Source organism: Schistocerca gregaria, chromosome 9, assembly GCF_023897955.1.
Source record: "Schistocerca gregaria isolate iqSchGreg1 chromosome 9, iqSchGreg1.2, whole genome shotgun sequence".
Lineage (NCBI taxonomy): Eukaryota > Metazoa > Arthropoda > Insecta > Orthoptera > Acrididae > Schistocerca > Schistocerca gregaria.
Window position 1 is genome coordinate 76,748,403 of NC_064928.1, and position 13,222 is coordinate 76,761,624.

Consider the following 13,222-nt stretch of genomic DNA (forward strand, 5'->3'; position numbering starts at 1 on the left):
TTTGTAAAAATGAATGATCTTTAACATAGTGCGTGTATCGTAGCGGTCCCATGGTCGTTTCCTGTGGAATACCCAGTGTACTTTATCCCATGTGGCTTCCGCCAGAGAATTATTTAACTGCCTACTGTGCTTTCTGTGTTTTGATTAGGATGATCTATGTCTTAAATAAAAACAGTAACTTCTTAATTCGAATACTGTGAGTTATATTCTAGCGGAAAAAAACTTGTGAGCTAGTCCTGACTTCTGCAGACTTCCAACTTTCAGTTTTTGTGCCACTCATGTTTTTTTTTCCTGACTGTACCTTCCAACATTAAATTGTGTCTTTCCACTGCCGCATTGTGTTTTTCCATTGTCGCATTGCATCAGTTTGCGTTTCACTCAAAAATACTTGTCACACAGTATCTCCCACCCTTACTCTGTCATGACCCAATCCTCCTTTATGACTGTGCACCATCGCACAGCATCACCCCAGTAGGTAAAGCTGCTTTGAGATTCCCAACATACCTTTTTCTACTATACAGCAATCCAGTCCATGAGTCTCTCAGTCTTCCTTATTCCTCTGTACCATTGTAGCGGCACTCTCCAGTACCACCTTGCTGATAGTCATCATCCAAACTTTCCTTTTGGCACTAGACATCAATGAGTTAAACGAAGTCCATAGCTTCCTTTGCACCCCTACACCAATTTAGTCCCTCCCCAGTAGGACCAGCATGTTGCTACCATTGATACCCGAAAACTCTCACCATTTCCATTACTACAATACTTCAGCCTCGTCTTTAACGACACCAGCCTCCACTGTGCTCCCACACCATTGTACATGTACTCTTCAGTAGACCTACCATGCTGCTAGCCTTGGTCCCTGCAGACCTTCAATATTTCCTTTACTGCTAGACATCAATCTACTCAGTTGAGTACCTACCCGCCTTTGTTCCGAAATACCTTTATAGAGGCATTCTCCACTGCCATCTCACTACTAGCTTTGTTGCTTGAAAACTTCCATCATTCCCACTGCCATTCGATATCAGAACAGCGATGACCGTGGCCTTTCTTTACAGTTGTAGAGGATCTCTGAATTAAAACCACTCAACTGCTATACTTGGTTTCTACAGATTGCTGATTTTCCCTTGTGGACCCCTGATCCATGATGGTCCTAGCCTCTGGTGTAGCTCTGCATCACTGCAGAGACTTTTCCCTATACAGCCACCACTGTGCTAGTTCAGGTCCATTTAAATGCCCAACATTCCATATATCTCCAAACAGTAGACCCATGTTGATCTTGGCCTCTTCATGCACCCACCCTAGTATAGAAGTACTCTCTTCTAGGACTCTCATATTGCTACTCTTGTTAACTGCAGACTTCCAGACCTGTGAGGACCTTCGCCTTCCTCATGTTCCTGTACTGCTGTAGAGGCACTCTACCATAGGACTACCATACTCAGAAATCCAAAACTTTCAAAATTCTCTTTGGCAGTAGACATCCACCAGAATCTTAGCCCTATTCTTGCCCCTGCACTACTACAGAATCTCTCTCCAGCCGGGCTACAATCCTGCTAGCGTTAGTCACTCAAAACTCCCAAAATTTCAACGTTCTCTTTGGCTATAGTCACTCATCAGATCCATAAGGATACTAGCCTCCTTTGTGGCCCTGTACCACTCTAGTGTCACTCTACGATAGGAGAGAAGCTGCCAGCCTTGGTCCCTGTAGAACCCCAACACTTCCTTTGGCATAAGACATCTCTTAGACCTTCGATTATACTGACCTCCCTCATGCTCCAAATAGGACCACCTCGCCACTACGATTGGTCCTCACAAACTCCTAACACCACATGGCTATCTGACCCATGGCGATCCCAGCTCCCCTCGTACCCATGCTCCACCCTCCTCACGCAGAGCCACCTCGCTGCCACCTTTCGCTCCCGCAGACTCCCAACATTCCGTTTGGCGGCAGAGCTCAGCCAGTGGCTGGACGCCCCAGGCTCCGCTCGCGCCCCTCCACCATTGAGAGATCCGTTGGCGGTGAGCGCTGAGCGCCCGCCCTCTGCAGACGGCCGGTGGCCACTGTGTGCTGCAGGGGCCGAGGGAGCCTTCAAGAAGCTCAAGCCGGAGCCGGCGACCGCCGCGCTGCTGGGGGGCGGCTCTGGCGGCGGACCCTCGCCCGCGCCGCCCCCGCACGCCGGCCACACGCCCACCACCGCCTCCTGCCCCACGCCCGCGCGACGTCGCCACAGGACCACCTTCACCCAGGTAAGCGACCAACGACACTCTGCTCTACCCTGTAATCTTTACTGCATCCGTCGATACACGCTTTCACACTACGGTGACTAAAGCACTTATGAAATACCTGAAATGTACCAATCGGCTGTATAAGGGAAAGACAAAAAAGGAATATTTCTTGTCGGATCGGTACTAGAACTCGCATTTCCCGCTTCACGTGAGCGGTCGCTTAGCCGCTTTGGCTATCCGTGTATGACTCAAGGCCACACTAAAACTTCCATATACAGATGTTGCATTCACTCTATAACGGCCATAGGCGCTTGCACGTCCCAAGGAACACTCATAGTTCTTAACAATACACGCACTGCAACATCGTATTTATCTGCCGATACCAGACAGCAACTTTAAATTAAAACGTCCTCCCCTGTGTACGGGAATTATATAATATGTGTACGAGTGCAGGTTGTGTAGCAGGAACGACAACACGTAGAAGTTGGGGTTTGGTCGTGAGTCGTGCACAGATAGCCGAGGCTGTTGAGGCGACCGCCCACGTAAAGCAGGAAATTCGGGTTCGAATCCCGTTCCGGCACAAATTGTCATTGTCCTCATTCCCTCGTACAGCTGATGGATATCAGTATTTTCAGATGGGAATACATTTCACGTATGTCAATTTTTGCTTGGGAGCTCATTGTATCCACATAGTTTTCAGTCATTGGCGTTCCTTTGTCATATTTCAAGCTTATTATTGGAGCATCTTGTACTTATTGAAAAGACACAATTACGGTAATCCCGAAAAGAATAGTCATCCAAGGATTCTTGTATCGAGTTAAAACCCAACTGGTTAAAGTAATAATTACAGATATTAATACAAGTTATATTCTGCCATAACGCATGAATCTGTACTTTTTAATGTACCTAAAATTATTATCAGAGTTCAAATTCTAATGTCAGTGTAATATCTTTGAAAGTTATCTTGGATAAATCATTGTCTTTGGTAGTAAGTTGGCGCCATGTGTGGTGAGCAGTTGTGGCTGAGTTAGTGATTGTCTTGGTAGTGTAGAGGACTCGTAACGAACAGTTTACGCTGTTAATGCTTCCTGCCTAGTTACATGCAAAGGTTTGTGGGTTTTATGAGTATGACAGTGAAGTCTGTAGAAAAATTCGCGGAATTTCACATAATATTTCATAGCAAGTCCGACCTCATTTTTTGGCATACTTGAATGTAATTTAACTACCCCTGCATATTGACGCCGCAACAAGATAAGCTGAAATAAAATTTCTCCTCTTTCCTACCAGTGCATTGCAATAAATGTGGTATTCACATAAAATGCAATGATAATCGATTCATCTACACAAATCATTTTTAATTACTGGTCAACAATAGTCGTGAATTTACAACGCCTACATACATACATGAAATATATCAGAAGTTCATTGAAACTAGAAAATCACAATGTTACGTCGCAGAATTTATGACGGGACGCCTTCTTTTTGAATTAATAATTAGTTTTCTGTAAACAGTGACGCACAGCTTCAGTGAATTTACAGAGGGGCATTGCTAGGAAAAGCTGAAATAATTACGTGTTTGTTCACAAAAAGTTTTGGTGAAGCGACCACCTTCAAACCACGGTTTAACATTACCTAAGTTAAAGGAACGTTGCTTGATGTGAAATACATACTTCTCCAATTCATAATAATTATGTATTTCAAGTAAAGGAAGCTTCCTTTAATCCGATGACTTGAAGACGGTCGCATGACCAAACTTGATTGTTCGTGGGTAAATACGCAATTAGAGCAGCATCTCGTGGCCGGTGATGCCAAACTGTTCATCCAGTAATTGGCAATCGAACTGTTGGCTGGTAGAATTAATTAGTTAATTAATAGGCAATTTTAAGTAGCGCACGCGACACATAGTTACGGAACTTTAGACAGCCCCAACAGACACACACACACACACAGAGAGAGAGAGAGAGAGAGAGAGAGAATATCAATCAGTACCAAAACACACGGAACAGCACAATTACAAATTTCATGGGAAAAGAGGCACGGCACAATTTAAATATCAACGCTGATCATAATGGCTTGTATCCAATCAAAGTGACGAAATCACTTCGTTACAAAAAACAGTGTCGCCAACAATAATGAAACGAGATTAATTCACTCACGTATTTGCGTAAACTCATCTGACGGAGGGCTGAGCAAAGTAACCAGGCGAAGGTATTCCCACGTCTTAAGCTGAGAAGCAAGAGACGTAAATGCATAGAAATGAGTGATAGCAATTTGCAACTGCTTAAGTATAATACCGACTAGTATAATTACCTCAGGATCACATTAAGTAGTTTTAACACTTCAATTTTCACTAGGTGGCAATAGACACTTGGCTTCAAATTAAAAAATAAGAGATAAAAACTCTTATATAAAAGTTTTGCATCACCTCGGTCCCGAGAGTTCCGGAATCTGTACAGAAAACTGGAATAGAGATCAACATAAACGTCATTTCCGCCCTTTTTATTGCTCAAGAAAACCACACATTACATGTTCTACCACCATACAGCCAGACCTTCAGACGTGGTGTTCCAGTTTGCTGTACGCACCGGTATCTCTAATACCCAGTAGCACGTCCTCTTGCATTGATGCATGCCTGTATTCGACATGGCAAACTATCAAGTTCATCAAGGCACTGTTGGTCCAGATTGTCCCTCTCCTCAACGGCGATTCGGTGCAGATCCCTCAGAGTGGTTGGTGGGTCAAGTCGTCCATAAACAGCCCTTTTTAAACTATCCCAGGTATGTTCGATAGCGTTGATGTCTGGAGAACGTGCTGGCCACTCTAGTCTAGCGATGTCATTATCTGAAGGAGGTCATTCACAATATTTACACTATGGGAGCGCGAATTGTCGTCCATGAAGACGAATGCCTCGCTGGTATGCTGCCGACGTCGTTGCACGTGTCATGTAGCCGTTACGGCGCCTTTCATGACCACGAGCGGCTTACGTCGGTCCCACATAATGCCACCCCTATATAGCAAGGAAGCTCCACCTAGCTGCACTCGCTGGACAGGGTCTCTAAGGCGTTCAGCCTTACCGTGTTGTCTCCAAACACGTATCCGACGATTGTCTGGTTGGAGGTATATGCGACACTCACCGGTGAAGGGAACATGATTCCAATCCTGAGCGGTCCATTCGGCATGTTGTTGAGCCCATCTGTACCGCGCTGCATGGTGCCCTGATTGCAAAGACGGACCTCGCCATGGACGTCGGGAGTGCAGTTACGTATCATTTAGCCTATTGCGCACACTTTAAGTCGTAATACGACGTCCTGTGGCTGCACGAAAAGCATTATTCAAAAAGGTGGCGTTGCTGTTAGGGTTCCTCCGAGCCATAGTTCTTAGGTAGCGGTCATCCACTGCAGTAGTAGACCTTGGGTGGTCTGAGCGAGGCATGTCATCGGCAGTTCCTGTCTCCCTGTATCTCCTCCACGTCCGAACAACATCGCTTTGGTTCACTCCGAGACGCCTGGAAACTTCGCTTGTTTAGAGCCCTTCCTGGCACAAAGTAACAATGGGGACGCAATCGAACCCCTGTATTGACTACAGACAACACGAACCGTGTACCTTATTCCAGGTGGAATGACTTGAACTAATCGGCTGTCGGACACCCTCCGTCTAATAAATGGTTCAAATGGTTCTGAGCACTATGGGACTTGACATCTGTGCTCATCAGTCCCCTACTTAAACCTAACTAGCCTAAGGACGTCACACACATCCATGCCCGAGGCAGGATTCGAACCTGCGACCGTAGCAGTCGCGCGGTTCCGGACTGAGCGCCTAAAACCGCGAGACCACCGCGGCCGGATCCGTCTAATAGCCGCTGCTCATGCATGTTTGCTTACATCTTTGGGCAAGTTTAGTGACATCTCTGAACAGTCAAACGGACTGTTCAAATCGTTCAAATAGCTATGAGCACTATGGGACTTAACTCCTTAGGTCATCAGTCCCCTAGACTTAGAACTACTTAAACCTAACTAACCTAAGGATGTCACACATAGCCATGCCCGAAGCAGGATTCGAACCTGCGACCGTAGCGGTCGCGCGGAAAGGGACTGTGTCTGTGATACAATATCCACAGTCAACGTCTATCTTCAGGAGTTCTGGCAACCGAGGTGACGCAAAACGTTTGTGTACGTATATACCATGTTTTACTTATTACTGTAAAACATGGTTCAAAGTAAATTATTTACACTTTTCACAAATAAAAGTGAAACAGTGTTCCTCAAATCAGGTACTGAGTTGGTGGACCCAGAGGAAGCACAATTAGGACTAAATCCACTGTTCCTCTGGTCTTCAATCTGAAACTTTTTCTTCGCAGTACGTGCTCTGTCTGTCTTCATCACTGTCCGGAACGAGATCTTCTAGGATTGTGTCTCGTACTCTTCGCCCTCTTCTTCTTACCACCTTTCTTTTCTTTGGCAGATTTTGCTATTTTCTTTTTCTTCTCTTTCTTTATTTTCCGTTTCTGGCTCGTCCTAATAAGGTCTCGCTGCAAGTACCGCCACAGTCACCTTGTCTCGGCCGCTGCTGCTACTTTTACCGCTGCACGAAGTGAGCAGAACTAACGGCCGCGATGGCCGCTTTGCCCGCAACGATATCATTATACATAAATTGTATACTCTCTAATAGCGGGACCGAAATTTCAATAACTGTAGTAGGATTATAGAGTCAGATATAACAGTGTCAACAAAATTTCATTATAGAGGCATAAGTAACATTTGCTCTCCTCAACAACTACACAAACGGGTCATTTACCTTATGTCAGGGTAACCGAAATCAAGAGACGTTATTATAACATTGGGTAACGGCACAGCAAACGGTTTAGGCTTCGCGGCGTGACGGGGCCTGCCGGGGAGAATAAAATAAAGCAATTTCGACGCCATGCCAGTACTCTATAGCCTTCAGAACCCCAGTGGCCACTTTGCCGGACACTTCCTTACTCCTCATTTTTGTCACGCAGCAGTTGGGAAAAATGATTTTATAGACGTACAGTTTTGTTTCTTGGAACTCATATTTGAAACGAACGTATTTTTGCGGTATTGCTAGGATATATAGCGTTGTGACAAGTGTTAACATTTAATCGAGGTGTTTAGTGCATCCTTGCCTATCACAATTTTTGCTGTGTTTTGATATTATTCTTACGTTGCTTCTCAATATACATGCACGACCATAACTTCATTCCATGACATAACACTGTCTGTAACTTACTTACATAATCCTACCCGCGGACAGTCCGATTGGCTGTTATTACAAATTCTAGGCCTTTCTGTTGTGGTTTGGCAGGAGAGCCAACACCGTGTTACTAGAGGAGGCCGAAATGCACGCGTTTAATCCCACGCAGGCTGGCGTGAGGTCTGGAACAGGACAAGGAAATTAGAATTTAGAAAAACAGACGTAGCTGGTGGAATACTTAACTTTAATCCATTAATGATGAACGTCGCTCTTGACGGTACATGATTCACAATATCAATAGGCAGTAACTGATAATGGCGCCTTGCTAGGTCGTAGCAAATGACGTAGCTGAAGACTATGCTAAACTATCGGCTCGGCAAATGAGAACGTAAGTAGGCAGTGAAACATCGCTAGCCAAGTCGGCTGTTCAACTGGGGCGAGTGCTAGGAAGTCTCTCTAGACCTGCCCTGTGGCGGCGCTCGGTCTGCAATCACTGATAGTGGCGACACGCGGGTCCGACGTATACTACTGGACCGCGGCCGATTTAAAGGCTACCACCTAGCAAGTGTGGTGTCTGGCGGTGACACCCCACTTTCGAGCGGCATTTACTGACGTTAAAGCGTATCACTGCACTGCAGTGATATATTATTTTGAGTCATAAGTTACGACGACGGCTCCTCGTAGGCCTACTTCAGTACTTGTGTACAACTGCTAGTTCTGCTCGTGGACTGTGCGTATGCTACAGTTGGTAAACAATGTTGGTACTGCAAAAGCGGTTACGTATATTAAGAAAAAAGCTGTCCCGGTGCAAACTTGCTTCTTCTGTCATCAGGAATTCATGACTGCATAATATGTAACTGACCAGCCTTACTCAATAAAATATGTACAAAACATATTTTCTTGGGACTTGCACTGTAGAAGGCACATTTTTATCTGCCTGGAGTAACAAATAGAAATATGTACCAGGACAAAAACTCAAACCTCGTTTTACTATTTGAATTGATAAAATCAGAAACTCCTCATGTAGACATATTTTTCGAAATGAGATAATGCCGGATTATGTATCTTTGAAGGTAGTGACATTGATTGTGATAGGACTACCTCATGCCCACTTCACGGTTTCCATGTTATGAGATGGTAAATGTTACCGTTTTGTTCAGAAACGTCTCATGTCCAGTGAAATGAAACATTTCTACGTTTAGTGAGTGGAAAATATCATTCTCTTTGTTTCGTCGTTGATTTCATTGGTAGTTTACTTCGTTTTCGAAGGTTGTTGTACCTGAGTGCTAAACAGTTGACGGTTAATAATATACAGGGTGATTATAACAAAAGTTAAACTTTTACACCGCTGTAGAAATAACACCACTGCTCAGAATGACGTCAAATATTGTCGCAGAAGGGATAAAACTTGTGGCAGAGGAAAAAAAATAGTTACAAACTGTAGCAAGAGATGACGCTGTAACCATAATAATTTAATAGTGGTCGACTACAAATGACAAATGAATCATATAACAATGCCTAAGTCGTAAGTCTTATGTAAAATAAACTGTACTACTCAGTGTGCATGGCTTTACAAGGTGTGATACTGTTAGTTACGTAGCCCCATCCACCAACGCAAAGCCCTCGCGGGATTAGCCGAGCGGTTTAAGGCGCTGCAGTCATGGAGTGTGCGGCTGATCACGGCGGAGGTTCGAGTCCTGCCTCGGGCATGGGAGTGTGTGTGTTTGTGTGTGTCCTCAGGATAATTTAGGTTAAGTAGTGTGTAAGCTAAGGGACTGATGACCTTAGCAGTTAAGTCCCATAAGATTTAACACACATCTGAACATCTGAACCAAGGCAAGGTCATATCACATCGGATGGGAAAATTGGTGTTTAAGTGTCCTGAGGCCAAAAACCGCCTAAAAAGCATGACACACATACATTTTTAATTGTCCTGAGGCCAAAAACCGCATAAAAATCATTAGTCACAATCAGATCGGATTATTAATTTCTGTGTGACTGGCGCAAAACATGTTCAATATGCTGCCCATCGTTTTCTCAAACAAGTTGAAACAGAGAAACGGCACGTTCCACAACTGATCGAAATGTTTCCTGGGTCACGTTCTGAATGTGTTGCGCAATGCCTGCCTTCAATGCAGCAAAGTTTGCAATCGGAACACTGAACACAACATCTTCCAGATAGACCTACAGCCAGAAATCACACGGATTAAGATCAGGTGATCGGGACGGTCAGACTGTAGGGAAAAAGAGGCTGATAATTCTAGCATTTCAGAAATGGTGCTTCAGCAGCTGCTTAACTGGATTTGCAATATGCGGAGGAGCGCCATCTTGCATAAAAATGATCCCATCCACACATCCACGCTGTTGGAGAGCTGGAATGACGTGGTTGCGCAGAAGACACCGATAGCGCTCACCAGTGACGGTACAGGTAACAGGACCGGAAGCACCTGCCTCTTCGAAAAAAAATGGCCCTGTGATAAGTGCTTCCGTAAAGCCGCACCACACAGTGACCTTTTCAGTATGAAGTATTTCTGGTTGATTTGTGTGCGGGTTTCTCCGTTGCCCGCAATCGACAGTTCTGTGTATCGACATGTACTGTCAGATGGACATGGACTTCGTCTGTCCGCAAAAACCTCGACTTCATTGCGAACAATAAATTGTAAAGCAAAGGAGTCTCTTGCTCACAAGTCAACAGGAAGCAACTCGTGCGCATGGGTAATTTTGAATGGATAGCAAAGAAGGATGTTTCGTAGGATTTTAAGCACCGTTCTCACGGGTATGTCCAATGTTCGGGCAATTCTCCGTTCACCTAGGCGTCTGCACACCACCACTCGTCTCCTCCTGCATTGCTGTGGCCGCTGCTTCCACTGACGCCGAATCACTTCGTTTCCTTTCTCTACCAGGTTTCGCACCAAAAGAACACGTCTTTTCGAATTTCCGAATCATTTTCTCCAGACTCACGGCATTCATCGAACCAACGCCCTTTTTAAACCCTTCAGTGTCCGGAACTTTTGCAGGGCGAAGTGTGAGCAGTCATCATTCTTATAATACAGCCTTACAACCAGAGCGCGACCCTGCACTGGGGCAGTCATGGCGAGCGCCCCGGAGTCGAAAAGAGGAAAAGCCGTGTGCCCGGCGTGTTTAGACCCGCTTCAGTGGGTCATGCGGATGACGTATTCTGACACATGCAGCGCCATCTATTGATTAATTTTCACACTATTTTTTTTCTTCTGTCATCGTTTTCCCTCTTGTCTGATAATATTCCGTTGCAATTTGACGTCATTATGACCAGTGGTGTTTACATTGTTTAGCTATTAATTCTATACTGTTGAAGCATTTCTAATACGAGTGATGTAGAACCGCGAAGAAAGAGAAGGAAAGGCTTTCGCAGCAAACGCAAATACGATGTTATAAAGGAAGCAAAACTGAAAAACAGAAAATACACGGACTGGAAGGGATAGGACGTTTAGGCCAAAGCTCATGGTTTACATTACAGCACATATTGTGCATTATTTTGTTGTTGATACATTAACAAATCGCATTAAAACGGAATTGGTTGCAATTCATTTGATGTAGAAACCCTCATGCCCACACTGTTGAGAACAAATCGCTCATGTCCGGTAGTTATACATATTAATATTTCGGTTCCTATTATAGGCATGCGTAACGTTTTGGATCTAGAATAACATACCATTTAGTAGAAAATGTGGGGTTTTTCTCCACAGCTATCAATTATTGGAACTTCTGATAATCACGTTTTTTGCTTCTCTTGAAGCGTTTCTGGTACTGGACATAAGGCGTTTCTGATTTCATAAATCCGTTTATGCTCTAGATTATAAGCGAAGAGAAGGAGAGAGGTATTTTGGTGTCAAGAGGGAAACGAACTATTCCTTACGTCTTTTATTTTTTATTATTTATTTATTTATTGTTCCGTGGGACCAAATTAAGGAGAAGTCTCCATGGTCATGGAACGAGTCAATACATGAAGTTATAACACGATAGTAGAAACAGATAAAATGAAATATAAAAAACAAAATTCAGGCGACAAGACGTAAGTTTAAATAAAGAAAATCAACAATGTAACACTGGAATTTGCTTAATTTTTCAGCTCTTCCAGGAGCTCCTCGACAGAATAGAAGGAGTGAGCCATGAGGAAACTCTTCAGTTTACACTTAAAAGTGTTTGGGCTACTGCTAAGATTTTTGAGTTCTTGTGGTAGCTTATTGAAAATCGATGCAGCAGAATACTGCACTCCTTTCTGCACAAGAGTCAAGGAAGTGCATTCCACATGCAGATTTGATTTCTGCATAGTATTAACTGAGTGAAAGCTGCTAACTCTTGTGAATAAGCTAATATTGCTAACAACAAACGACATTAAAGAAAATATATACTGTGAGGGCAATGTCAGAATTCCCAGGCTATTGAATAGGGGTCAACAACAGGTTCTCGAACTTACACCACATATAGCTCGAACAGCCCGTTTTTGAGCCAAAAATACCCTTTTTTAATCAGAAGAATTACCCCAAAAAATAATACCATACGACATAAGCGTATGAAAATATGCGAAGTAGACTACTTTTCGTGTTGAACTGTCTCTTATTTCAGATACTGCTCTAATGGTAAATAAAGCAGCATTTAGTTTCTGAACAAGATCCTGAACATGGGCTTTCTACAACAGCTTACTATGTATCCGAACGCCTAGGCACTTGAACTGTTCCGTATCGCTTATAATATGCCCATTCTGTCTGATCAAAATATCGGTTCTTGTTGAATTGTGAGTTAGAAACTGTAAAAACTGAGTCTTACTGTGATTTAGCATCAAATTATTTTTCACAAGCCATAAACTTATTCCATGGATTACATTATTTGATACTGTTTCTATATTACACACAAGATCCTTCACTACCAAGCTGGTGTCATCAGCAAACAGAAATATTTTTGAACCATCATATCATTTACATAAATAAGAAACAGCAGTGGCCCCAGCACCGACCCTTGGGGATCGCCCCACTTAACAGAGCCCCATTGAGACTAAACATCACAACCACTCTCAATATTGCGGAGAATTGCCTTCTGCTTTCTGTTCTTAAAGTAAGAGGCGAACCAATTGTAAGCTACCCCCCTTACTCCATAATGGTCCAATTTCTGCAGTAATATTTTGTGGTCAACACAGTCAAAAGCCCGCGTTAAATCGAAGAAAGCACCTAGTGTTCGCAACCTTTTATTTAATCCGTCCAAAACCTCACAGAGAAAGGAGAATATAGCATTTTCAGTCGTTAAACCATTTATAAAACCAAACTGTACATTTGACAGCCTCGTAAGTTCCGTTTCTGCACACCAAACTCTCTCTCTCCACAGCTGCTACACGCATTGCTCACCATCTCTGTAGACTCCTCCTCGTGTTGCAAGCTCTGCAAAGTGCTGATGCTACGTGTCTGGGGCAGAGGGAGGTGGGGAGTCGGTAAGTATCTCTGAGTGCTTGCCGGGCTTGTGATGCTCAGACGTCTTATGATTCCCGCAGGAGCAGCTGGCTGAGCTCGAGGCAGCCTTCTCCAAGTCGCACTACCCGGACATCTACTGCCGCGAGGAACTGGCTCGGACCACCAAGCTCAACGAGGCCCGCATACAGGTAGGACAAACGCACCCACTCCCAAATGTAATCTTGTACAGTGAACAACGCGTTCACTGCCACCACAATCTACATACATTGTTTATACTGTATCTTCATTGACAAGTCTTGATCATTGTCATTGATTTATTCCATATCAAATTATATGATGTCTTTTAA

General features: G+C 44.0%; 1 protein-coding gene across 1 annotated transcript in view; it reads left to right on the forward strand.

Annotated features, from left to right (window-relative positions):
- LOC126291431 (homeobox protein unc-42) overlaps positions 1-13,222 on the forward strand; it is a 374,346-nt gene that overhangs the window by 96,867 nt on the left and 264,257 nt on the right. Inside the window, exons 3-4 of the mRNA XM_049984946.1 lie at positions 2,072-2,244; positions 12,956-13,063. Of these exons, the coding sequence (XP_049840903.1) occupies positions 2,072-2,244; positions 12,956-13,063 (281 nt within the window). The remainder of the gene's footprint in view (positions 1-2,071; positions 2,245-12,955; positions 13,064-13,222) is intronic.